This window comes from Hemitrygon akajei, chromosome 9, assembly GCF_048418815.1.
Source record: "Hemitrygon akajei chromosome 9, sHemAka1.3, whole genome shotgun sequence".
Lineage (NCBI taxonomy): Eukaryota > Metazoa > Chordata > Chondrichthyes > Myliobatiformes > Dasyatidae > Hemitrygon > Hemitrygon akajei.
The window spans coordinates 141,006,030-141,032,996 of record NC_133132.1 but is presented as its reverse complement, the minus strand read 5'-3'; the positions used below and the strand labels follow the sequence as shown (position 1 = coordinate 141,032,996).

Here is a 26,967-nt window from a genome sequence, read left to right as displayed (position 1 = left end):
TTCTAGTAAGTAAGGATAATAACTTTGAAGTAGTACTATATTTAACATGCATGGGTAAAAGTAATCCCAAGTTTTCTACTTGTCCTCGCTGGTATGTGCTCTAAGTGAAGACTTATGAGGAATTACTTTAAGATTCTAAATAGTGTTATGAAGAACTTTTACAGCCAACAATAGGGAAAAAACCCACCATCTATTCACTGAGGATTGGATCTGGATATTAAAGATATTCCAAATTCATATGCAATTTTAAAAACATACTTGAGAGAACTCTTAAATTCCTTATTTTGCTGTACTCTTGCTTAATGACCTTTATCTTTGTGCAGCCTATTTATAAAGCTGACCTTGTTGATCACAATGCTGTCAGCAGCATTTCAACTGGAAGTTCAAATCAAGAAGAGAAGGAGACCAAAGTCCAAAAGAAATCTTCCACGAAGGAGAAAGATTTAAATACAAGCTGTGTCGCTGAACCAAAGACTTATAGTGAGGCAGTTAAGAAATATTACCTAATGTTTGATGACACTGACCTGGTGAGTGAAAGGATTTGAACCTGGTTTATTTTGTGTTCCTCTTGATCTTATGCAATGTTACAGTTGGGTATGGCCAAATATAAACTCTAATGTATAAACACAAAGAGCAACACACACACGCACAATGCTAGAGGAACTCAGCAGGCCAGGCAGCATCTATGGAGAGGTATAAAACAGTCAGTATTCCAAATGAAGGGTCTGAGATCAAAATGTCAATTACTTGTTCCTCTCCATAGATACTACCTGACCTACTGAGTTCTTTCAATATTTTGTGTGTGTTGCTCTAAACTCTGAAGTGTTTGGATGTGTTTTCATCCCCTCTCCATCCCACATACTTGTGCCCTATGAATATCTCTCTGCCAGTAGTTTCTCTGTCACCAAATCTCCTAACCTATTCTGCCCAGCACCTCCTATCCCAATTTAACCGTCTCCATAGATTAACTCTCTCCTCCCCATACATCTCCAGTCATTCCCAATATGCCACCAAACATATTTGTAGAATGGACTTTGCATAGGTAAGGGTAAGGTTCCTGTGTAGCAGAATATGGTGGACTAAATTCTTCCACTACTGGTCCCATCCATTTCTATTTTAATGCATGTTGAGTGTATTGCCATTTCTAGCACTTTATCTCAGCGGTGGAGTCAAAAATATCTCCCTAATTATCAAATGCGGGAGAAAGTATGAAGCAGAGAGTGAATGGCGCACATGAGATGAAGTGAATGAAATACAAAATAGGTAATAAAACAACATGAGAATTAAACAACAGTTAATATTGAAATTGAGTGGTTATCAAGGATAGCCGTAACCAATTAGATACCAAGTAAGTAACCTGACCCATAACGATAGAAGCAAGAGTGAAGATATTAGACAACTAACATGTACTCAATAAGGAGTACAAGGAAGAGGATGTTCCCAATCTTCCCATAGAAGTGGGTGTAAAACAGATAAGAGTATGTGATGGATGATTGTTCAGTAGGTATTAGAAGGCCTGTATTAGTAGATTTAATGTAAATAGGTCACCTAATCTAATTGGGATGCATCCTAGGATGCTGTGGGAAGTGTGGCTGGTAATTGTAGAACAGCTTGCCTTCATTTTCTTGTTCTCCCAAGGTACATGGTAGGTTCCAGAAGATTGGAAAACAGTAAATTTGGCATTCTTGATCAACATGAGTATAAAAGCATGATTGACAACCACAAATACTGAACTCTGGGGATGGGGAAATATCTGGAAACAAAAATTGGGGAAGAATACATGCAATTAATAAAGGAGAACAAACAAGGATTTATTGAGTAAATTTTGTGGGACAACCCTGATTTTCTTTTTAATAAAGTTGCAGAACATTATGCATTAAGTGTAAGTGTGTAGATTTTCAGAAGTAACTTGATAAAGTTTAAAGGTGTTAAAGGTTGGTTCATAAAATTGAGGTCTATTGGCAGCATGGATTAACAAAAGATTTGTCTCAAAAACAGCAGGATATAATATAGTAAATTACAGTTTTATATATTAGCGAATAGCTGGCCAGTGGTGTAGTGACATTCACACTTTCCATCCGTGCTGGGTTGAGCGTCAAGTTAGCAACTCGGCCTTGTAAGAAAACAGACAAAAATCCCAAAGAAACAGCAAGGATGCCACCCAGTGCACCACAGGGCAAGGAAAGGAACAAAAACAACATTAGAAAATGGTAGACAAAAGTATTCCGCAGGAATTGATATTAGGACCACAGCCTTTTGTGTTACATGTAAATGATTTGGATGTGAGTATATTCTCTCTTTCAGGCAATATGAAACTTTGGGCTGTTGTGATCAATAAATAGGGGAGATAAAGATTACAAGAGGATATAGACAATAGGTGCAGGAGTATGCCATTCAGCCCTTTGTGCCAGCATTGCCATTCAATGTGATTATGGCTGATCATCCACAATCAGTACCCCGTTCCTGCCTTCTCCCCATATCCCTTGACTCCGCTATCTTTAAGAGCTTTATCTAACTTCCTTGAAAGCATCCAGAGAATTGGCCTCCACTGCCTTCTGAGGCAGAGCATTCCATAGATCCACAACTCTCTGGGTGAAAAAGTTTTTCCTGAACTCTGTTCTAAATGGCCTACCCCTTGTTCTTAAACTGTGGCCTCTGGTTCTGGACTCCCCCCAACATCGGGAACATGTTTCCTGCCTCTAGCATGTCCAATCCCCTAATAACCTTATATGTTTCAATCAGATCCCCTCTCATCCTTCTAAATTCCAGTGTATACAAGCCCAGTCGCTCCAATCTTTCAACATGTGACAGTCCCCCCATCCCAGGAATTAACCTCGTGAACCTACGCTGCACTCCCTCAATAGCAAGAATGTCCTTCCTCAAATTTGGAGACCAAAACTGCACACAATACTCCAGGCGGAGTCTCACCAGGGCCCTGTACAACTGTAGAAAGACCTCTTTACTCCTATACTCAACTCCCCTTGTTATGAAGGCCAACATGCCATTAGCTTTCTTCACTGCCTGCTGTACCTGCATGCTTACTTTCATTGACTGATGTACAAGAACACCTAGATCTCATTGTACTTCCCCTTTTCCTAACTTGACACCATTCAGATAGTAATCTGCCTTCCTGTTCTTGCCGCCTAAGTGGATAACCTCACATTTATCCACATTAAACTGCATCTGCCCACTCACCCAACCTGTCCAAGTTACCCTGCATCCTCCTAACATCCTCCTCATATTTCACACTGCCACCCAACTTTGTGTCATCTGCAAATTTGCTAATGTTACTTTTAATCCCTACATCTAAATCATTAATGTATATTGTAAATAGCTGCGGTCCCAGCACCGAGCCTTGCGGTACCCCACTAGTCACTGCCTGCCATTCTGAAAAGGACCTGTTAATCCCTACTCTTTGCTTCCTGTCTGCCAACCAATTTTCTATCCATGTTAGTACCCTACCCCCAATACCATGTGCTCTAATTCTGCTCACTAATCTCCTATGTGGGACCTTATCAATGGCTTTCTGAAAGTCCAGGTACACTACATCCACGGGCTCTCCCTTGTCCATTTTCATAGTTACATCCTCAAAAAACTCCAGTAGATTAGTCAAGCATGATTTCCCCTTCGCAAATCCATGCTGACTCGGACCGATCCTGTTAATGCTATCCAAATGTACCACTATTTCATCTTTTATAATTGACTCCAGCATCTTCCCCACCACTGATGTCAGGCTAACTGGTCTATAATTCCCTGTTTTCTCTCTCCCTCCTTTCTTAAAAAGTGGGATAATATTAGCTACCGTCCAATCCTCAGGAACTTATCCTGAATCTATAGAATATTGGAAAATGATTACCAATGCATCCACGATTTCTAGAGCCACCTCCATAAGTACCCTGGGATGCAGACCAAGAGTCCCTAGGGATTTATCAGCTTTCAGTTCCATCAGTCTACCCAACACCATTTTCCGCCTAATGTGAATTTCCTTCAGTTCCTCTGTTACCCTAGTTCCTCTGGCCACTATTACATCTGGGAGATTGTCTGTGTCTTCCCTAGTGAAAACAGATCCAAAGTACCTGTTCAACTCATCTGCCATTTCCTTGTTCCCCATAATAAATTCACCCGTTTCTGCCTTCAAGGGCCCAACTTTGGTCTTAACGAATTTTTTCCTCTTCACGTACCTAAAGCTTTTACTGTCCTCCTTTATATATAGGATATAGGTGGGCTAAAAGGATTGGCAAGTGGCAGGTGAAATTTATGCAAAACAGTGTTAGGTGTTAAGTTTTGGCATAAACAACACAACTAAATAGCACTGTTCTGTAGCTCATGCAGGAACCAAAGGGCCTCCGTGTATGTATGCATAAAGCTTAGAAAATGGCAGTATGTGCTTCATAAATAAGGCACAGAATTTTAAAGCAGAAGCACTGAAGTATTATGTAGTTTTTGTGTTGGTTTATGTAGTTCAGTGTAGTTTTTGTATTGTTCATGTAGCACCATGGTCCTGAAATACGTTGTCTCGTTTTTACTGTGTACTGTACCAGCAGTAATGGTCGAAATTACAATAAAAAGTGACGACTTTTTTGACCAAAGTGTAGTAGGGATGGTGTGAAGGTCCCAGAGAGATTACAAAAGAAATGTACTAGAATATTTCTAGAAACTAGGGACTTCAGCTATAAAGTTAGATGAGAAGTTGAGACTGGTCCTCTTGGAGAATACAGCATTATGAAGGGGTTTGAGAGAGCTGTGCAAGATCATGACAAGTTTAGATAGAATAAGTAGAAGCTGTTTCAAGAAGCAATTGCTAGATGGTTTGCTGGACAAGGAGTAATGAATAAAAACCATTATGGGGTTATAAGAGAAACAAATATGAGAACAGGTATGATCTCTTCTCGACATTCTATTCTCCAAGAGAAACAGTCTCAACTTCATTTGTCCAACTTTATAGCCAAAATCCCTTATCCTTGGAAATATTCTAGTATATTGCTTAATAGACTTGGTCACTGAATGGCCAGCCTTGTGCAGCACCAGTATTGAGGAAATATAGTGACAGAGGTCTATAAAAAGGACTTCAAGAAAGTATAATAAGGGAGAAAATGAACAATGGGAATTATGTTAATTAAAGTTGGATTGGTCTGTATCATTTTTACACTATGTTTGCTTTTAATGAGGCTGTTCTTTCAAGATATTGATTTGCATTTTAACCTTCACTATCTTCTATGTGTAACTCTGGCTTCGCCTAGCGGCTTAATATAGGGGGTGATAGCCCCCCGGCCTGGCCAAACTTAAGAAATCTCATTTGGGTGGATGCTGCACTAAGTGTCCCCTTTTTTTTTAAAAAAAAGATTAGCATCCTGAAATAACAAACAGTACACAATATGCGATTAAACAATTAAGCTTTATAATTCTTACTTTGACTATAGGGTTAATAAAGAAAACAGGGGGAAAAAAGAGAAAGAGCCCAATCTTATCAAACAGTCTATTGCGCAATGTTGGAGCTCACTGATCAGCCAGTCGTCCATCATCGACTCCTCAGATTGTCGCTGCCCTTTGGACCCTGTCCACCCCGTCCGGCGGTCTCCCAACTCTCCATTTGCATCTTCTCTCTTCATCTCTCCCCAGCAAAAGACCCTGAAAATCTCTCTTCCAGACTCACAAGAAAGAACAACAGCATTCTAAACTCCGTTATCTCTAGTCATAACCCAAACATTGATGCTACAGAGAAACCTTTACATTGTCAGTGAAACCTTACATCGTGTTACGTATAGAATTGGATTTGGGTAGAGTCTACCTGAAAAACTAAGATTCTGTAGAACCAGCTGAAAGTTTAAATACTGGGGGCAATCTTTTCTTGAGTAAAGGTCATTCTGTTGAAGAACATGCTGGTATAACTTGGCTGCTTCCATGTAGTTAAGTGGTTATGCGATGCTTTGAACATACAACAGTATGAAAGCCACAGTATACTACCATAAAGAACATTATTCCCAATGAATAGTAATTATAAAAGATATCTAATAGTCCTACATGCACTAATGTATGAAATATAAATGGGGTACAGTGTAGTCTCATAATAATGGACATGTTGATGTTATCAAATTAACTGATTTTAATCAATTCTATTGTTTCTCTTCATAATTTGTATTTCCACCATTTAAAATATTGTTTATGTGGTGTGTGACTCCTAAGGCATAGAAGTCTTGCTAACTACATTGAAAATTCATTATAAATACAAACTCTTAAAACTTAGTTTATTTATATTAAGACAGACTGACATCTGTAAGCTGGTTCCATCACTAAAACTGGTAAATCACACTTCCTTATCTCACACAGAATCAAAAAGCCATAAAAATGAGTTTGTATTAAAAATAATAGCAGGTGTTTATTTACAGTTAACATTGCTAAGGAATGGTAAGCAGTGCCATTTCTCAGAATTCAAGAATAATATGTAAGAATGTTGAAGAAGCTTCCCTGATTTTTTAATTACAGTCACAGTGCCTATCAAGCCCTATAGTAGTTTAGTGAAGTTCTAAGTTAAATAATGAACAGAAGAACATTAAATACTTTAATCTATTGACTTCAAAGGAATATTTAATTAACTACAGAAGCTGATGCAATGGAGCATGCTTTTAAATAAAAGCTGTGAAATGCTCATCAGAAGGTACCAGAGTTGTAAAGGAGAGTCAAGGTGTCCCTTGATTCTATAATTATACTTTGGTCAGTGGTAGTGTAAAAAGTTGTAGTCTGGAGAGGCAGTGGTAGTTGGCAGGGAGTGTCAATGTGTGACGCACATTTCTCTTAATTTCACAGTTATACTTGCCAATCCCAGCGACCCCGTGAACAGCAAAGGCCTTGTTCAGGGATGAGCAAACATTCCGCAGACTGACATGAGGAGAGGGAATTTGTGCTGTGGTTGGGCACAGGATGGTGCCCTACCTAAATACGTATTCGGAACATATGAAAACCTAATCTGATGTAATTTACTGTGATGTGTATTGATGCAGTAATCAGAAATTGCTTTTTCTTTAAAAACAAAACAAGGAAATTTTGTGTAATAATGTTGGTACAGGTAATTGTGAGAAGCCAAAACGTGCCAAAATTATTTTGTATATCTATATACAGCTATTTATCTGTGACTTCTACTAGCTACAAATGTACAGTATAACTACATTAAAACAAAAGGTGAAACAAGTTTGAAATGTATTGATTGTAGCCTGAGAATAATATTGGCTTCTGAGATAAGGAAGAAAAAGCATCTTCTCTTCACTGTATTGCAGTCAACAGGAAGCTGGTGGACTGAATAGAACATAACAGATGGCATATCCTGGGCAGAGTGAGAGAGATTAATTTTTAAGTTAATGAAGGATGAGGCATTTAATCAACAGAGTGCCTGTAAAATCAACTGTTTAAGGCCATTGTTAGTGCCTGTTGAAATTGCTGGCTTTTCTGACGGCACTTCCTTGAAAATGTCGTAATTTCTCTCTGAAGTATATTGCAAATATGACCAAAATAATAAATTCTTTTGTTTTCAAAGATGCCTAATTGCAGTAGTAAATCCAAGGACAATTTGAAGAGCTTCATTTTTCAGAAGCAAATTTCCACGAGCTGTCCTTTTCAATAAGTTGAATTTTGCAGGCATTAGGCAGATAAGTTTGAACATGGAGCTATCTCCCACACAGATTCTTTTGGATATCCAGTGGTTTATCATCCTTCCAAGAATTCTGATTATCCAATTTGCAACTGGGATGTAGTATAAGCCCAGGGCTATTTCTCTTTGCCCTTTGTAGCTAGCTGCATGGCCAAAAGTGAAGGCATAATTTTTGGAACTGTGTCTTGGATCATTAAATCTGCAGCTGTCACAGAGATTTGATGTGATATAATTTGCATGTCGGCAGCATAGCCATTAGATTCTTGGAATTTAAACAGATAATGAACTGTGCATTCTGAGCTTCTATTGGTCCAGCTAAATAGATCATAAAAGGTTAGTTGATGTAAATAAAAAGGAAGCTTTATTATTGCTCTTGTTTTACTCAAAGAAATTCTTTGCATTCCAAGTTTGCCATCCAAAGGGACTCAGAGGAAGTCAGCTATAGGAACTAGGGTGACAATAGAGAAATAGAATTATGCATCAATGACGTACCTTTGTGTAGACAGCCCTATAGTTGGAATGTACTTGTCTCCAGATTATTTAGGTTGCATGTTCAAATAACAAACTAGAGAAACAAATTTAAAACAATATGTTTTGCAATTTTAGATTCAAAAATCATTAGAAAAAAGGTATTTCACACTTCCATAAGACTATAGACTCATTTGACATAAATCTTTTTTAAAAATTCATAAAATCAGCACAAAACCCATTAGCACCTGCGTCTAAGTTAGAGGTTCTAGTCCAATCACAAGTCCCAAACTTCTGACAGCCAGTTGTCAGGAACAGAGCTACTACATTTGATGCAATAATATCTTGGGGAGTAGTGCAAACTCCCATATTAATTTAAAGTAATTAACTACATTTAAATTGTGTATTGCTGAGTGTTTTATAATATTTTACATTTTAACGTGTAATATTTAAATGTTAATTATATTGAATTTTATAAATACAGGCAGTCTCTTTAAAATTAAAACAGAAAATACTGGAAAACTCAGTATAAATCAATATCAATGGAGTGATGTTTCATAAGACATCGGAGTAGAATTAGTCTATTCAGTCTATTGAGAAATTCCTCCTCGTATCTGTTCTAAATGGACGTCCCTCTGTTTTGAGGCTGTGCCCTCTTGTCCTAGGCTTCCCCCACTATCAGAAACTTTCTTTCCACAGCTACTGTATTTAGGCCTTTCACTGAGATCCTGCGCTCCCCCAACTCCTGCGAGTACAGACCCTCCTCATACGTTAACCCTTTCCTGGAATTGTTCTTGTGAACCTCCACTGGACACTCTGCAGTAGATAAGGTGCTAAAACTGCTCGCAATACTCCCAAGTATGGTCTGACCAATGCCTTATAGAGTCTCAGCATTACATCCTTTATACTCTAGATCTCTAGAAGATAAATGCTAACATTGCATTTGACTTCCATACCACCAACTCAACCTGCAAGTTAACAAGGACTCTGAAGTCCCTTTGGACATCTGATTTTTTTTTTGTTTGAATTTTCTACTCATTTAGAAAATTGTCTACACCTTTATTCCTTCTACCAGAGTTCATGACCATACACTTCCCTGCACTATATTCCATCTGTCACTTCTTTGCCAATTCTTCTCATCTGTTTTAAGTCCTTTTGCAGATTCCCTGCATCCTCAACGCTACCTGCCCCTCCACCTATCTTTGTGTCATCCATAAACTTAGCCATAAAGCAATCAATCCATCAGCCAAACTATTGTATATAATGTGAAAAGAAGCAGTCCCAACACCAATCCCTACAGAACACCGACACCACTAGACACCGGCAGTCAACGAGAAATGGGCCCTTTTCTTCCCACTCTTTGCCTCCTGCCAGTCAGCCAATTTTCTATCCATGCGGGTTTCAGTTTAATAACATTTCAAAAGAAATCTAAAAGTGAGAAAGCAAGCTGGTTTTAAGTTGCAGAGAGAAGAGGTTGAGACAACATATGAAATTGAGATTATCCATGTGACACACAGACAGCCTTTGCTGTTTACATCAGAACTGACCTGTTCTGATGTCAGATCATCCACCTATTGGGTTAACTCAGTTTTCCTCTGTCCTCAATTTTATGGCATCTTTCATTTCCAGTGTGTTTGTCTCCCTCTGTGCTGTTCTCCTTCATTTCCCTCTGTTTTGTTTTCTCTATACACATTACCTTATTTAATAAGCATTCAACATCTTCTGTAAAGACAATGGCAACATAATTTCTATAATCTTGGTTTTTACCCTTTTGTAGTAATTCCCCTTTGTTTTCTCATTGCTGACTCTCCCTGCAATTTAAAATCATACTTATTCCTCTCTTTTCCAGTACTGATAAAAGATTATTAACTTGAAATCTCTGCACAGATGCCATCTAATCTGCTGAGTATCACTGACACTTAACTATTTTCATTTCAGATTTTCCAGCATCAACATATTTCTTGCTTCTCGGTTTATTCCTATCCATTGTGTTGTCAGCTGGTAAGGGTGGGGATCTGTCTGGCTTAGCTAGTTTTCAAAGCAACTTTAATCATCATGTGGATTGGACAAATCAAATTGACATGAATACCATTGAGGATAAGTTCATAGAATGTTGGGGGAAACAACCAATGACTAATTCTTTTTTTTATTATGCAGCTAGATATAATTAATTGATAATTGCATAGTAAACTGCCCTAGGAAAGAGTGAGAATAGCATGATAGAGTTTCAAGTTCAATATGAGGATGACAAATGTGTGTCTGAAATTGGTGTCTAAATAAAAGCAGTTTCAACTGTATGAGCACAGATATTTAAGGAGATATTTCATAAATGTCAGCAAAGATAAACTTCAGTAAGAAAGAGAGGCTCAACAAAAAAGAATGCACATTCTGTCTCTAACTGAAATAGAGATTATGCCAAATTTGGAAAAAAGTTAATAATACACAGAATACTGATAGGCCACAGGATTGTGAAATTTTTAGAAACTAAAGAATGATTAAGAAATGATTCTGAAGAGGGAAAAGATGGAGAATAAGAGCAAATTAGTAAGCAATACAATGATAGAGCTTCTGGTATATAAAATGGAAGAGATTGGTCACATAAAAATTGCTTATAATAAAACATAAGATCTAATACATTTAAGTTTATTTAAGGAAGATTATGTTTGAATTGGAGGTTGTGCAGAGATAGTTGTCAAAGTTGGCTCCCAGGATGAAATGGTTGATTTACAAAGAAAGGTTAATTAAATTAGGCCCTTGTTCATTGAAGTTTTCAGGGTGGGTGCTGAAAAGCTGTTCACCTGAGTAGATATATGTAAAACTAATGGCATACTTTCAGAATAAGGATTGCCCCTTCATGGGAAATGAGAAGGAATTTCTTCTTCAAAGTTTGTTACTCTTTGGAATTCCATATGCTTAGAGCTGTGAAGACAGAGTTATTGAATATGTCCACAATGGAGCTTGGTATGGGAACTGCTCAGCCCAAACAGCAAGAAATTTTATGAGTGCAGCCCAGTTCATCTCGCAAACCCACCTCTCCTTTCCAAATCCTGTCTGCACTTCTTACTGCCTTGGGAAAGCAGTCAACATAATTAAGTGCCCCTCCCATCAGGCAATGCTTAAAAGGATAGACCACAAGACTTAAGGACAGCTTAAATCCCACTATTAGCAAATCTTGAACAAACCTCTCAAATGCTAAAAGCTGAACTGTTGACTTTCCAATCTACTTTGTTGTGGCCCTTATACTTTGTCTACCTTCATTGCATTTCTCTGTAACAATATATTGCCTTCTGTTTATAATTTTACTACTTCTGTGTACTTGTAAGGGACTAAACCAGGGGGGATAAAACTGAGTCAAGGTATGCAGATATGAGTTCAATGGGCAGGAACAAGCTGAACCAATGGATCTACCTGGATAAGCAAGTTTGTGGATCTTAGGTAGGAGGAAGAAACAGGAGGTGTGGGATATGGAAACTATGAAGTTTGTGGCAGATAATGGGAGATCCCCAGAGATAATAAGTTCTGTAATGGTGTGGGAGGCAATGCCCTAGTGCTCCTTAGTGGGATCCTGTTTGAGGGGTATGTAAGAGGAGGTGTCTGACAGTTGTCGCTGGGCCTCAGCAAGGTGGATGTCAGTCTGCCAGACTACTACAGTACACCACCCCCCGCCTGCAGGTTCTCAAACTTCGGGTAATGCGCCCCCATCTCACCATTCTCCATTCCCTTTTCTCTCTTTCGCCTTGTCTCCTTGCCTGCCCATCGCTTTCCTCTGGTACTTTTCCCCCTTTTTTTTCCATGGCCTTATGACCTCTCCTACTTCACCCCTTCCCCCCAGTTTCATCTATCACCTTGTTTTTCTCCAGCCCTGCTGAAGGGTCTTGGCCCGAAATGTTGACTGTACTCTTTTCCATAGATGCTGCCTGGCCTGCTAAGTTCCTCCAGCATTTTGGTGTGTTGCTAGGAGGAATAGTGTCGTGGTAGAAGCCAGGTGGAAAGTTCAGACACCACTGTAAAAATTGGTGGCCATATTTCGATTAGAATTATGCAGGAATCAGTAGCAAGAAGGTGAGAGAAAAGATCTGATGCTCAAGAGATTAATGGTCAAAGACTGAAGCAGACATTGGAGGCTTCTTGGAAGTAGGATGATTGACGTAGGGAGGAAGAGAAGCCATATGACTGTTGTTACGTACCCCGTAACTGGGTCACTTAGCAGCAAAGATAGAGAGGTCTGTTGAAGTCTGATGGTACTATTTTTAACAGTATTTATTGATTTAAAAAATACACAAAATAATGTCAATGCAAACATGCAGATAATATACGTCGTCAATACTAAATCTAAAAGCGCGGGTATAATAATAATCAATAAGAAATAGCTCTATCGTTGTCTAGGGGATAATGTATTGTCCGATGGAAATATAAAAGTCACTCAGTTCATTCAAGCTGCAGCTTTTGGGTCGGAGAGAAAGACGGGTTTAAAACTTGCCCATTCCTTTTATGATGTCAATCCTTCGAGAGTCTTTGGGAGTTGGTTTCCCCGTTGTTAGCTAAAAACCTTTCGGCCGTGGAAAAGGGCCCACCGATTCCAGGGCAAATGGAACCGGACGCACGTGGCCTTTCCCCTGGTTTCTTGCTATTACGGGATCGCTGGTGTTTCTTCTGGTGCGTCTGAGGGGCTGTTCCCACAGACCCTCTTTTTATCCTGACTCACAGGGTCTCAGATGTCAATCAGGTTGGGATGAGGCAATCCCTCCACCAACCTCCCCCTCGTTTCATTGCCTGGGGCGTCAATGCATCGTACAGGATGCAATACACAAGTCCATCTCCAAGAGACAATAGCCGGCATCAATGGGTCCACCTCTTGGAGGCCAAGACACATTCCAACGACTTGTGGATTCTGCATGTCTTTCTCTCATTTCCTGGGTCTCCTGAATGGACTTAATAGTGATCTTGCGATTCTCACAAAGGAGGGGGCTACCCTGCACCCTTTGGCCCCGCAGAGCTGTGGTACATTCATAACACTATAAGGTACACAGTTGGAAAGAATAGCCAGAAATGTGAGCATTAGCTAAATATGGTGAGGTGGGGAATCAGAAGAATTGAAGATGACGTGGAATGGTGGTTAGGGACTGGAAGGATTTGCAAGTATGAAGCATTAAGGTATACTGAATTTAGGAGCCAGTCCTTTACTAGTCAAGTTTCCCTTGGTCTAGCAAACTAGTTTGTTTTGATTTTAAAGAGTGGATAAACATTGTTAACCCATCTCCCTGGAAGGAATGCTACCACCTTTAAAGCCAGATTTAGGATGCATATTTATATCAGTTTACATTTACAATTGGTTCATTAGGCCTTTCCTTGCCCCTTTGTGAAGGTTTCCTTTAATTTATGCAATTATTGAAAAGTTCACTGGTAACTTCACTTGGATGTTAAGTAACTGATGTTGATGTCTGGTCTGATCCTGCATTTTAGGTGTATAAAACTACTCTGTTTTAAAACTGTTTTTTTAATTTTTTTTAGAGGAGTTTCAAGAACTTGTTTTCCAGAGGACCTTTTAAGAGAATGCAGACTGTTGACAAAGAAAAAACATACCCTGACAGAATGCCATTGGAATCTGTATACAAGGTAAACTGAATATCAATATTGCAATGCATAATGGAATAATTATCCAAAATCCTCTTGAAACTTTCACATTCAAAATGTTATATAAAATGCAAAAAGTGTTTTCAATCTACATTTTAATTTCAGTGCTCGGCTAAATTTCACTGGCCTAACATTGCTTCCTTCTAATTTTTTTTGCTACTCAAATCATATTGTGGATCACCATAATACTAAGTCACGTACAAGGTTGTATGTGAGGTCACAGGAAGTAAAAGATAGTATTACAATCATGCATTATTTGTTTCCCTTAACCCCATTTCTCCCAACTTTCTGTGATTTTATAAAACCTGGTGGTTTCACACTTTGTCGTTTTCCAAGCAAGGAGGTTGCAAATCTCCCAGTAGATAAATTTTGCATTTTCCATTCCTGTTCACATCATAGCTATTTTGCACCAGTAAAAGATAAGTCCTACGGAAACAAAAATGTTTGCAAAATATTAGATGAATTTCTGAAAGGCTGTCAGAGTATCCAGAAATTTTTTTCTATTCTGGATTAATGTAATAGCACACCTTTTTTTGTTTGGAGTGTTGTCAACAAAGTTGTAAATTGTTTTCTTCATTAGAAACATAGAAACCCTACAGCACAATACAGGTCCTTCGGCCCACAAATTTGTGCCGAACATGTCCCTACCTTAGAAATAACTAGGCTTACCCATAGTCCTCTATTTTTCTAAGCTCCATGTACCTATCCAAATGTCTCTTAAAAGACCCCATCGTATCCGCCTCTTCTACCGTTGTCGGCAGCCCATTCCACGCTCTCATCACTCTCTGCATAAAAAAACTTACCCCTGACATCTCCTTTGTACCTGCTCCCCAGCACCTTAAATCTGTGTCCTCTTCTGGCAACCATTTCAGCACTGGGGAAAAAGCCTCTAACATTTGTTACATACCCCATAACTGGGTGTCTTACCAGCAAAGACAGAAGTATCCGTTGGAGTCTGGTACTATTTTCCAAACAGTGTTTATTAGTAAAATATACAAATCAATATCAACAATGCAAACATACAGATAATACACGTTAGCAATACTAAACCTAAAAGTGTGGGTATAATAATAATCAATAATAAACAAGCTCTATCGTTGTCTAGGGGATAATGAATTGTCATATGTGAGTATAAAGTTCAGTTCAGTTCATACAGGCTGAGGTAGTTGTTGATTCTTTTGTTGTAACTGTTGGAGGGAGAGAGAGAGAGAGAGAAAGATCGAGCAAACAGTGACAGCTATTGTCTTGTAAACCTTCCTTTATGTTCTTGATCCGTCATATCGGTGTGGTCATTCAGTTATGACCCCTCTGTCCTTTAGCTAGACCGTTCTTCTATGGTGGACTCATCACCCAGGCAAGGGTGGACACACACACAAGCCCCCACTGTGACTTGCGCTATAAACACTGTGAGTTAAAATTGACCAATCCTTCTTTCAGTCTCCGATGCCCCACACTTTCTCGTGGGTTCCAACACTTAAGCAGTGCTCACTAGTGTGTCTCTTGGTGCGTCTCCTGGTGTGTCTGAGGGGTGTCTCCCCAGACCTCACTTTTATCCCTACTCACGGGGTCTCAGGTGTCAATCAGTTTTGAATGGCTTAGTCCATCAAACCAGCCCACTCCGGCTGTCCACTGAGGAATTTTAATGAACAGAATAGTACCAAGTGTTACGTATCCCGTAACTGGATCACTTACCAGCAAAGATAGAGAGGTCCACTGAAGTCTGATGGCACCATTTTTAAACGTTTTTGTTTATAAAGGGGCACAAAAGGAAGGTTAATACAAACATTTTGATAACATACGTCGTCAATACTCAATCTAAAGCGCAGGTATAGTAATGATCAATCAGAAATCAGCTCTATCGTTGTCTAGGGGATAATATCTTGTCCATTTAGAAATATAACAGTCATTCAAAAGTCGGCAGGCTTCAGCCTTTTGGGAACCGCTGGGTTTCCCGTGTTGGAGAGAGAGATTGGTGAGAAAAGGAACATTTGCCCGGGTCCTTACGAAGCAAAACCGTGGAATTAGGGGAGCCGGGTTTCCTGTTGTTAGTTAAAAGCGATTTTCCGTGATTCCAGCCACAGACTCCCGATTCGGAATCTAACGCACGTGGCTTCCTTCAAAATGGCTTCCCACTACGACGGGATCGCTACTGTGTCTCCTTGGTGCATCTGGAGGGGTCGTCCCCCCCAGACCCTCCTTTATACTTCCTCACGGGATCGCAGGTGTCAATCTCTCTCTCAACCAGCCCACTTTGCCCGAGGGCTTTACACGTGGTCTTCATGAGACAATAGTCAAGGTTGCTTTATTCTGCATCCCGGTGGAATGCGGTATTCAGCACGTCTCTCTCTCTCTTGGGTCATTGACCCCCCCCCTTCACTAGGGCTCTTGCGATTCTCACAAAGGAGGGGGCTGGTATCATAACACAAGTAAACAGCCCTCTCCGGAGCCGTGAGTCTTACAGGAGTCATAATATGGTCTCTCTCCCCCGGTTATCTCTCCCTTATCTGAAGCAAATGTTCCAGTCCAAGTATGTTTTTGTTCCATCTCTTTCTCTCTCATTAACAGCCTGGCAACAGTAACAGTTTGTGATTCTCCCAGGGGAGGGGGCATGGGCAACCTTGCACCCTTCTGCCCATCAGAGCTGTTCATCCTTCGTAACACTATCCACTTGATCAATGCCTCTCATTATCTTATACACCTCTGTCAGGTCACCTCTCATTCTCCATCACTCCAAGGAGAAAAGGGCGAGTTTACTCAACCTGTTTTTATAAGGTATGTTCCCCAATCCAGGAAACACCCTTGTAAATCTCCTCTGCACCCTTTCTAAGGTTTCCATATACTTCCTGTAGTGAGGTGACCAGAACTGAGCACAGTACTTCAAGTGGGGTCTGACCAGAGTCCTATATAGCTGCAACATTACCTCTCGGCCCCTAAGTTCAATTCCACGATTGATGAAGGCCAGTACACCATACGCCTTCTTAACCACAGAGTCAACCTGCACAGCTGCTTTCAGCATCCTATAGACTTGGACCTCAAGATCCCTCTGATTCTCCACACTGCCAAGAGTCTTACCATTAATACTATATTCTGCCATCATATTTGGCCTACCAAAGTGAACCACCCCACACTTAACTGGGTTGAACTCCATCTGCCACTTCTCAGCCCAGTTTTGCATGCTATCAGTGTCCTGCTGTAACCTCTAAGAGCCCTCCACACTATCCACAACACCTCCAAACTTTGTGTCATCAGCAAATTTACTAATCCATCCCTCCATTTCCTCATCCAGGTCATTTATAAAAATCATGGAGAGTAAGGGTCCCAGAACAGATCCCTGAGGCGCACACCACTGGTCACTGATCTCCATGCAGAATACAACCATTCTTTGTCTTCTGTGGGCAAGCCAGTTCTGGATCCAGAAAGCAATGTCCCCTTGGATCCCATGCCTCCTTACTTTCTCAATAAGCCTTGCATGGGGTACCTTATCAAATGCCTTGCTGAAATCCATATACATTACATCTACTGCACTTCCTTCATCTATGTGTTTAGTCACATCCTCAAAAAATTCAATCAGGCTCATAAGGCACGACCTGCCCTTGACAAAGCCATGCTGACTATTCCTAATCATATTATACCTCTCCAGAAGTTCATAAATCCTGCCTCTCAGCATCTTCTCCATCAGCTTACCAACCACTGAAGTAAGATTCACTGGTCTATATTTTTCTGGGCAATCTCTACTTCCTTTCTTGAATAAAGGAGCAACATCTGCAGCCCTCCAATCCTCTGGAACCTCTCCTATTCCCATTGATGATGCAAAGATCATTGCCAGAGGCTCAGCAATCTCCTCCCTCACCTCCCACAGTAGCCTGGGGTACGTCTCATCCAGTCCCAGCGACTTATCCAACTTGATGCTTTTCAAAAGCTCCAGCACATCCTCTTTCTTAATATCTACATGCTCAAGCTTTTCAGTCCGCTGCAGTCATCACTACAATCACCAAGGTCCTTTTCCATAGTGAATACTGAAGTAAAGTATTCATTAAGTACCTCTGCTATTTCCTCCGCTTCCATACACACTTTCCCACTTGATAGGTCCTATTCTTTCACATCTTATCCTCTTGCTCTTCACATACTTGTAGAATGCCTTGGGGTTTTCCTTAATTCTGCCTGCCAAGGCCTTCTTATGGCCCCTTCTGGCTCTCCTAATTTCCTTCTTAAGCTCCTTCCTGTTAGCCATATCTTCTAGATCTCTAACATTACCTAGCTCGCACAGTTCCTGTACTCTACCATAACTTCCCTGTCTCATTGGAACATACCTCTGCAGAACTCCACACAAATATCTCCTGAACATTTGCCACATTTCTCCCATACTTTTCCCTGGGAACATCTGTTTCCAATTTAATCTTCCGGTTTCCTGCCTGATAGCCTTCTAGTTCCCCTTACTCCAATTAAATGCTTTTCTAACTTGGCTGTTCCTATCACTATCTCCAAAATGCTCTCCCACTGAGAGATCTGACACCAGACTGGGTAAATTAGAGCTGTTGTTTATACAGTCAAATCCTGATGCAGGACTTAGGAATCAGAGATCATTACTTTGTGATTCTGTGATATTTATATTTGATTACATTGATAGACAGGGGAGAGGTTAGGTATGCTTGTATCAGGTAAATCCCTGTTTCAGTTACTATTTAATTGCTGTTGACAGTGATAATGACAGATTATCCAGATGTGAAACCATTGCCAATAATACCCTCCACAATAAAAAAAAGGATTTTGGTTGTCATAAGTGGAGGGCAGTGCAGGTAGTTAAGATGAATTTATATACGGTAGTTATTAAATCTTTATGCTTATTAAATGGGCAGAGGTTGTATATAGTTACAAGGCGACAAGTAAGTTACGGGCTGTCATTGCTAAAATAAAAGAGATTTAATGAGTTTTAAGTAATGAAAAGGTGAATTGGTATGGATTATTTTGTTTAGAGAGTTTATAAGTTGCTTTAAGGAAAAGTAGTTAGTTTTATTTATTGAAGGGAAGCATAAAATAAGGACATCTTTCCATATTAAATATTTGAAGCAGAGACCACGGTTTTATACGAGAGTACAGATACTATCAGGATCAAGAAGTATTGGAAGGGAAGTAGGAGTATTCCTTGCAAGACAGAAGTCATGGGGAAAACATCCAAATTCCTTACTGGCAGCAGTGGTATTGAACCTGGGTCACTGGCACTATCATAGCAATATGCTACCTGCTGTGCTAATGTGCAGCCAGTAACACATCCTTGGATACCTGCTCCCTGATTTCTTGCCCACCATTTTCAGCAAGGCCTCCTATCCTTTGTGAGTCTGTGCACTGGTGTCCATACCCTGCCCAGGCTATTTTAAACTACTTTAAATCCTGCCCAAATGAACTGCCAAATCTTTGGTGTAGCAATATTGAGTCTAGCAATATAGTTAAATGTAAAGCTGTTCTTGCTGGACAGCTGGGACTCTGGGACAAAGCATGTAGAAGATGAGCATGAGACTGAGCAAGAACACTATTGATTTATGGAAGGGGATTAATATTTGACAAAACTTGTTTTTGAGGTTATAATTACCAAAATAGATGATGGTGAACCAGTTGATGTGATGCATTTGATTTTGCAGATGCATTTGTTGAGCTGCTACAAGAGATATTTGAGCAAAATCAGAGTGTAGAGTATTGGTGTTAATGTACTGTAATGAGGATTGGTTATTAGATGGAAAATAATGTAGGAGTAAACGGGTCACTTTTGGTTTTGGTGGCTGGTGCTATGATGCTATGGTTCCAGCTGTTTGCAATCTACATCAGTGATTTGAGGGTTTTATGTGTGCTGAAATCATGATTATTTCCTCTGCCTGACCTGCTCCATTTTATTATTTCTCTCTGTTATTCTCATTATCCTTTTGAAAATTTGAAAACCTATCACTTGTAAATCAGGGCATGACTCCTTGTGAAAGGCTAAAGTAAGGATTCACCAGAATAATTCCTGCAAGGAGTGTTTGTCCTTTTAAGCAGTCTGGGCCTATCTCCTGAGCATGGAAGAATTAGATCATGTTGGAATAGACAGAGTTCTTATTGGTTTTAGCCAGTGCTGGAATTAGGATGAGCTGTTTTGAAGCATGGCTCCCAGTCTCAAAATAAGTGGTTGGCAATTTAGCTTGGAGATTAAAAGAAATTTCTTCACCCAAGACATAGTGGAACTTAATAGCTCAATTATTGAGTAGATAATTGGAGTTCAGAATTTTAAGGAAGTCAAGGGAAATATGGTTTGTGCAGGAAAGTAGCACTGAGGATATGCTTCATCTGTGAATTTGTTTAGGTCATCTACTGTATCTGGTGCCTCCTCTACATTGCTGAGAACCGGCGAAAATTGAGGGACTGTTTTATTGAGCAGAGGTGCTCTATCCATAAAAAGCAGAATTTCCTGGTTGTAAGCCATTTTAATTCCTGTCCCCATTCCCTTTCCTCCTCTTTTTGCCACAATGAGGCCACTCTCAGGTTGGAGGAACATCTCATAACACATCTAGGTAGCCTCCAACCTAATAACATGAACACTGATCTCTCCAATTTCTGGTCATTTTTTTCCACCCCCCCACTTTCTAATCCCCGCTCTGGCCTTCTGCCACTTTTTCTCACCTGCTTATTGCCTCCCCCTTGTGCCCCTCTTCCTGCCCTCTCTCTTCCTCTATAAGATGCCTTCTTTACCAGCCTGTTGCCTTTTCCACGTACTACCTCTCAGCACCTAACTTCCCATCCTCCCCACCTTCTTATTCTGGCATCTTTCCCTTTCCTTTCCAGTTCTGATGAACAACCAGAAAAGCTGACTGTTCCATAGATTCTGCCTAACCTGAGTTCCTCCAGCATTTTGTGTGTGTTGCTCAGGATTTCTAGTGTCTGTAGAATTTCTCGTGTTTCTGAGGAAAGGTGGCCATGAAAATTAAATGAAGGGTCATTCACATCAGCCAAATAGATTTCTACATTAGCCTTCTCTAACATCTATTTCTCATGGTTTTGTAGCTTGTGTTCACTTTCTTTCAGTTCCAGGTTATATGGCTTGGGTCTCTTTAAAGCCACACACCATCAAATTGTCTGTTGTATATGTTTACTGAGTGGCACGTACTCTTAAGTTCTGAATGTCAGAGAATGCAGTTAAGCTCCATTTGGCATTCTGGTGCAGTATTGTGTCACAGTTGCCTTTATATAAAGACAGACAAGAACAAATGGAGTGTAAAATGAAGAAAATTTAATTTTACAGTCCAGTGTCTGGGACTGTAATAGCAACATTGGAAGCTTATCCTCTAGGCCTGATGATCTAGCACAAAACATACTTGTTATTTGTGGCTCTCTGTGTACAGCTAAATTGAAGATACAAAAAGTTATCCAAAGCCTAAATTCTTTTTCAGATGTCACACTTCCAAAGAGTCCATCCGATTTCTTGGATCAAAACAAGGAACTTCTAATTGTTGTTAAATGTGGAGTTCTACTCGTATTCTGCCAAGAACAGTTATCAATAATAAACTATAAATATTTTTCAGGGTATATTAAATCAACTTAGACAGAAATGTTATCCTCTTCTTCTGTTCTTATAAAGCCTACTTATGATTTCACTTATGAATTTTTATCATCCACTTATTTTACACCTACATTTAATGTTCTCTGGCCATTTGTTTCTAATTAAGGGACATTGATCAGAACTCTTAACTTAGTTTCCCTCTCCACAGGTACTGCCTGACATGCAAAGTATTTTGAGCATTTTTTGCTTTGTTTCAGATTTCTAGTTCAAAGTAAAATTTATTATCAGAGCACATATAACTACCATACAACCCTGAGAATCTTTTTCTGTGAGCGTACTTAGCAAATCTATAGAACATTAACTGTAAACTATAAACATCAAGAACTGTTAACTGTAAACAAACTGTTGCTTCTAACATGTTGCTTTTAAGCTCTTAGTATTTGGTATCATTTTTTTTTTGTCTTGTTTTGCCCTTTTTTTAAATATAAGCTATTGTGGAATGCTGTCCCCATTTTTAAGCATTGTTTTAAATTAGGTTTTGCTACATTACTCTTGCTCTTAACAAGTATGTTGCGTTCAGATTTCATGTATGGACCTAACATTTAATATTTCTTGAAGTTTGAAAAGTCATATTTGTTAAAATAATAAAGTTTGTCTATCTAATTTAGCTGTCTTTTTCTACCAGGTCCGTTTCAATCCCAATCTGGATGCCCATGGATGGGTTCTTTCTGCTGGGCAATCTGGCATTGTTCGAGCCCACTGTGTACGGAGCCTTAACACACATGTCAGCAGGAAGTTGATCAAGGAATACCAAGCACAATTCAGTTCTATGTTCCAGCCTACAGTGACAACCAATTGAGAGTCCCATTGTCTCTAACATTATGCACAGTGTAGAAACAGTGATGCAAACAATAATATGAAGCCACCATTCTTGGGTTGACATACCGCCACTTTGGATTTTCCAAGGAACAAATGGCGTTACAACATAGCTGTCACCTACTGGATCCTGTTGGGGCACAATAATTGAATGAGGCACAGCTATTCCTGCCTGCTAGGTTCAGCTGTGTATGCTTTTTTTAAAAGTTTGTTGTATAGAATAATGTCTTATTTAAATGTATTACTGGAATTCAATCAAATGAATCAGACACATCGGGGTAAAAATTTGTCTTTGATTGCAGACTCTAAAGTGGCGCAATGATATCAGTCACCATTTGTATTCGTCCCACCCATTTATTGGCTTCAGTGGATATGAATATTTAGAGAGGAGTACAAGTGTCAATGTTATAGACCCTGTTTAGCGCTGCTGATCAAAACAAATTCTGCCACCGGTTTTTCAAAAGAAGTAGTCAAAAAGTTTCACTTTGGTTGTTATGATTTTCCTGAAACTTACTTAGATGTTGTGAGTGAGGAGTAGCATTGGCCTTTAATCAACAAAAAAGTTTTGAGACAAAAGTGAACGTGTCTGATTTCACAGGATTGACAGGTTTTTAGCTGCTAGGAACAATTTTACAAAACCAATGTTATTAAAATCATGAAATGTCATGCAATTTTTTTTTTGCAAACTTTTTTTAAGAAATTGAACTGGAAATAGTTTTCCCAGGTTTTCTGCCATCTTGCTAAGCACCCTCCCTTTACTAAGCTAGTGTTTTGGTTATATAATAGAAAATCATAATATCTTTGCATGAAAATATTGTTTGAGAATTGGTTTATTGGTTGGTGTCTTGTCTGAGGCAGGTAACAACAGGTCACATTTACTTTTAAGAGAAACAATCAGATTAAAGTATGAAAGGACTGAATTAACTTATTTAGTTTATGTACAGTAAATAGTTCAGGATTTTATAATTACCGTATACATACAAAGCAAAATTTATATTTGCATGGCAATAACTTTATTCCTGGTCTTACCTATAATTAGCTTTATAAAGTAAGAGAGTTATAAAGTAAGACTCTCAAAAAAAATTGATTCATCCTTGTTCTATGATTGTGCTACTTCATTGGTACACTGAAGTTATAAAAGGTTGGTCTCACTCTGGATGCATCCACAAGGTTCCCTTTAATTTTGGATCGGAAGTGTAATTTTCCTCAGGTTTCATTGCTTTTCCTTTGATAGATCATTAGTCCGAAGTCTGTGTGCTGCTGGTGTTGTGACCTGTAGTGCATGCTAGTGAAGAGCTATGCTAGCTATCAACATAAATGATATTCATAGGAGTATGAAATTTAGCAAACAATTTCCTCTGAATACATTATTGCTGAAAATTGATCGGCATTTCATGATTTTTTTAACATGGCGATTTGTAAAACAGGCAATGATCAATTGCTCACACTGAGCATTGCTGTCATTTCCATCTTGCTTTTTCAAGTTAAATATGCACTATGTGTAACATTTGGCTTTTTGGCTATGAACCTTTCTAAAGAATGCTTTGAACAGTTCATGCTCTCCCTTTATTCCATCTTGCAACTCCCTGCCCCCCAAAAAAATCCTGTAAAATTGATTCAGAATTTGTAGTTTTTCAAGTTGTTTTCTACAAGTGATGTTTGTTTTATAATAATTATAATACAACCAGTGATATAATTGCCTTTCTAATTTCTCTTGAATTTCTGTTTTATGTTGTGTGTATTTCATTTATTTGCTGTTGCATGTAGGTTGGGCATTTAAAGATCTGTAAATCTGAACCTAGCTGATGTAGTTGGATGCACCTTGTAATACAACTACCTCAAAACAATAGACTCTCTGTAAGGTTTCATAGTCACTTTGTTGTGAATGGTCATTGCAAAGCTAGTGAACTACATAACGTCAGTACATTTATAGTCTTTGTTGTTTCACATTACTACCTTTACCCTAGTTCAAACATTGTTTTCCATGTGCATTTATTACACATTTGCACACTGGAATTGTGTTGAATAAATGGAATGGCCTTTACCATTTTGTGGCTGAAATACATCACTCCCACATGACTTGCACAGGAATTGCCTTCTGTATTGAAATTCTCAATTCCCTACGACCAGGACAAATTAATAACTGCCTTCCCTGCTATGGCAAAATCACAACTCAGTTATTTTTTATTGTAGGTACAGAAGTTGATAGTGATATTGGCACTTTCAATGTAGATGCATTTAAGCTACCAGTTAAGCTTTTTTTCCCTCCATGTAAAGTATATGAAACTAAAAATTGCTCTATTTTTAAAGGTACTCCCTAACCTAGTGAGTGACTCTGGGTGAGCAATGTCATGCAACATTTTATCCTTGTTATATGAATTCCACATCAAAAGACATTTGGCTTCATTCCTGTTTGTAAACCATTGTAAAAGGGAGAGAAAGCACTGTTAAAATGTAGCATGTTCCAAAGAGTTTGGTGGCATGGATGTTTTCATACCAGTGCTTTGTCCTCAAACATTGTATCACTTATATTCATGAATTGATTTCTTTGTCTTTTAATCTTGAATGGAAATGTATTCAAGATGTGCTGTATTTTAGGTTGCATATAAATAACTTATTTTAATGCAATTCCCACACTTTGCTTTTTCTTTTACATCTGACCAAAACTACGGGAAAGCGGTTCATTTCCAAATCTTTGACAATGCTAATACTCTCCATCATTATTGCATTTGAGGGGTGCCTTCCTCGAATAACATTATTTTATTTTTTGCTTAGCATATGTAACTGGATACCAAATTTTACCATTCTGAGTGCAGTGTATCAATATGTAACACAGCAATGCAGCGATGTACTAAATGTCTTGGTTTAGATTAATGTACAGCATTTAGATTAGTGCACTGTGTTTATCTGCACTTTCCATTTTATATATTTCTTTTCCCAAGTCAGCCTTAAATTCAGAAAACTCCCCTGGAAGTTCAGTCAACAAGAAGTTCACTTTTCAAGATAATTTAATTACCTCTTGCATTAATGCAGCTTAAGTCTTGTTTAACTACACTATAAAGCACCATTAGTTTTGATCAACCACAAAGAGTACTTTCCTTTCTGACATGGCTGAACTGCTTTGAGGGAAATGCTAGATTTTGTATTTTTAATACATTCCACGTTGGTCTTTCCCCCACCCGTATGCTGCTATTTCTGTATTAATGTCATAATCAAGGCTTGTTTTCCTGTTGGTCATCCTTTGCAAGTAGTATGATTTTTTTAAGAGTACCCTGAAGAGTTTAAATATTATAATTGCAATTCTCATCATGTAACATTAGTGAATTTGATTGTTCAAGACAAAGAGTGGAATGAAACTTTAGAACATGAATTTAAAACATTTGACAGAGTGTACAGTTGCTAATAAGAGTTTGTTAATTATTTCTTCTCAGAAATTAAAAGCTGTGAATGTGGCACAGAGATTAAAATGTTGCCTTTTGTTATAAAATGTTTCATTTTAGTTTCATCATTCTCTGATCCATCATGTATGTTTATGCTCCTATACTTCCCAGTTGCTCCTTTCAGAAAGCCATAGCCATTGGTGCACTGGCCAGTTGAGCATGCAACATAATATTTTGCATCCTTGGGTAACTGGCTTTAATCAATCAGGAAAATTTGGCTTTTGTAAAAATTATTTGGGCAATTAGTAGTTTTGCAGTGCATTTTCTACTATGCTTCTGCAAATTCATTAGCTTTGGAAGTGCACTAGAACGTGCTAGAGCTATTATGCAGCTTGATTAAAATAGAGCAGGTTGAATTTCTTGACACTAATTTCTTAAATATTTACATAATTATTGTAAAAAGTACCAAGTTAGTTCTATATAGAAATCTGTGCATAGTTAGCAAATGTCTAACTTGATAACATTTATAATTTGGGAAGTTTGACACACTGTTCACATGCTGATGATTAAATTTTAAAATGGTTACCATTAGCCATTTAGTCTTTGTAGCTGCTTCTTTTAAAGAAGCTGGTGAGCCCTTCATATTGATAACTATTCTATTCCATCTATTTATAACACAGCAAGTCATTTATTAAAATGGCTTGGTGATACCATATTTATTTAGAAAGAAGTGTTGTTGAGTTATCGCAAAATGGATACCTTTTAAGAAAAATACCGCATTCTGATGTCATATTGTCTGATTTAGTAGACTTCTCTCCTGACCATATTGTTCTGCAGTGCAGCTTGTATATAACATCTGATAAGAAAAGGACAGAATGTGGAAAGAATTGTTGTTTTTCATCCACCAGTACATTTTGTAGAAGGGAAGGAAGGCTTCTTGCTGGCTCGAGCCAAAGCAAATGCCTGTTTATTTTGCAGTAATTACTAATCCATAAGGGTGTTACCCAAGGTCAGTTTATATATCCCTTTCAATTAATCTTTCACCTTGCTTAATGTTATCTCACTTTTTGATCTTTGTGTCAATATGTCTGCCTGTACTTTAGTATTTGGAGTATGACTAATACTCTGATATTCTCGGGTTTCAAGTCTGAGTGGTTATGTCATTTTATATTTAAATGTTACTTTGGTCATAATATGCAATTAAAACATTTTAATTTTTTACTTGTTTTCTTCCTATGCTTGAATATTATTCTGGCAACTTAGTAAATAAAGTTATGATTATTTTAATTACAGCGATTGTGACAGAGACCGTGCAATATGTAAAGTGGGCACTGGAGATGATAAGTAAACACTGTCAGCTTTCTTGGATTGTTTTGGAGATTGCAAAAAATTAAAGCCTGCCTCCTGAGGGAAAGTTTTGGGGTGGTGGGTTGTCTGGGCCT

General features: G+C 38.7%; 1 protein-coding gene across 1 annotated transcript in view; it reads left to right on the top strand.

Moving 5' to 3' along the window:
• gtf3c2 (general transcription factor IIIC, polypeptide 2, beta) overlaps window positions 1-26,744 on the top strand; it is a 103,355-nt gene extending 76,611 nt beyond the window's left edge. Inside the window, exons 16-18 of the mRNA XM_073057132.1 lie at window positions 324-527; window positions 13,622-13,726; window positions 21,955-26,744. Of these exons, the coding sequence (XP_072913233.1) occupies window positions 324-527; window positions 13,622-13,726; window positions 21,955-22,128 (483 nt within the window). The 3' untranslated portion in view covers window positions 22,129-26,744. The remainder of the gene's footprint in view (window positions 1-323; window positions 528-13,621; window positions 13,727-21,954) is intronic.
• The last annotated feature ends 223 nt before the right edge of the window (window positions 26,745-26,967 follow it).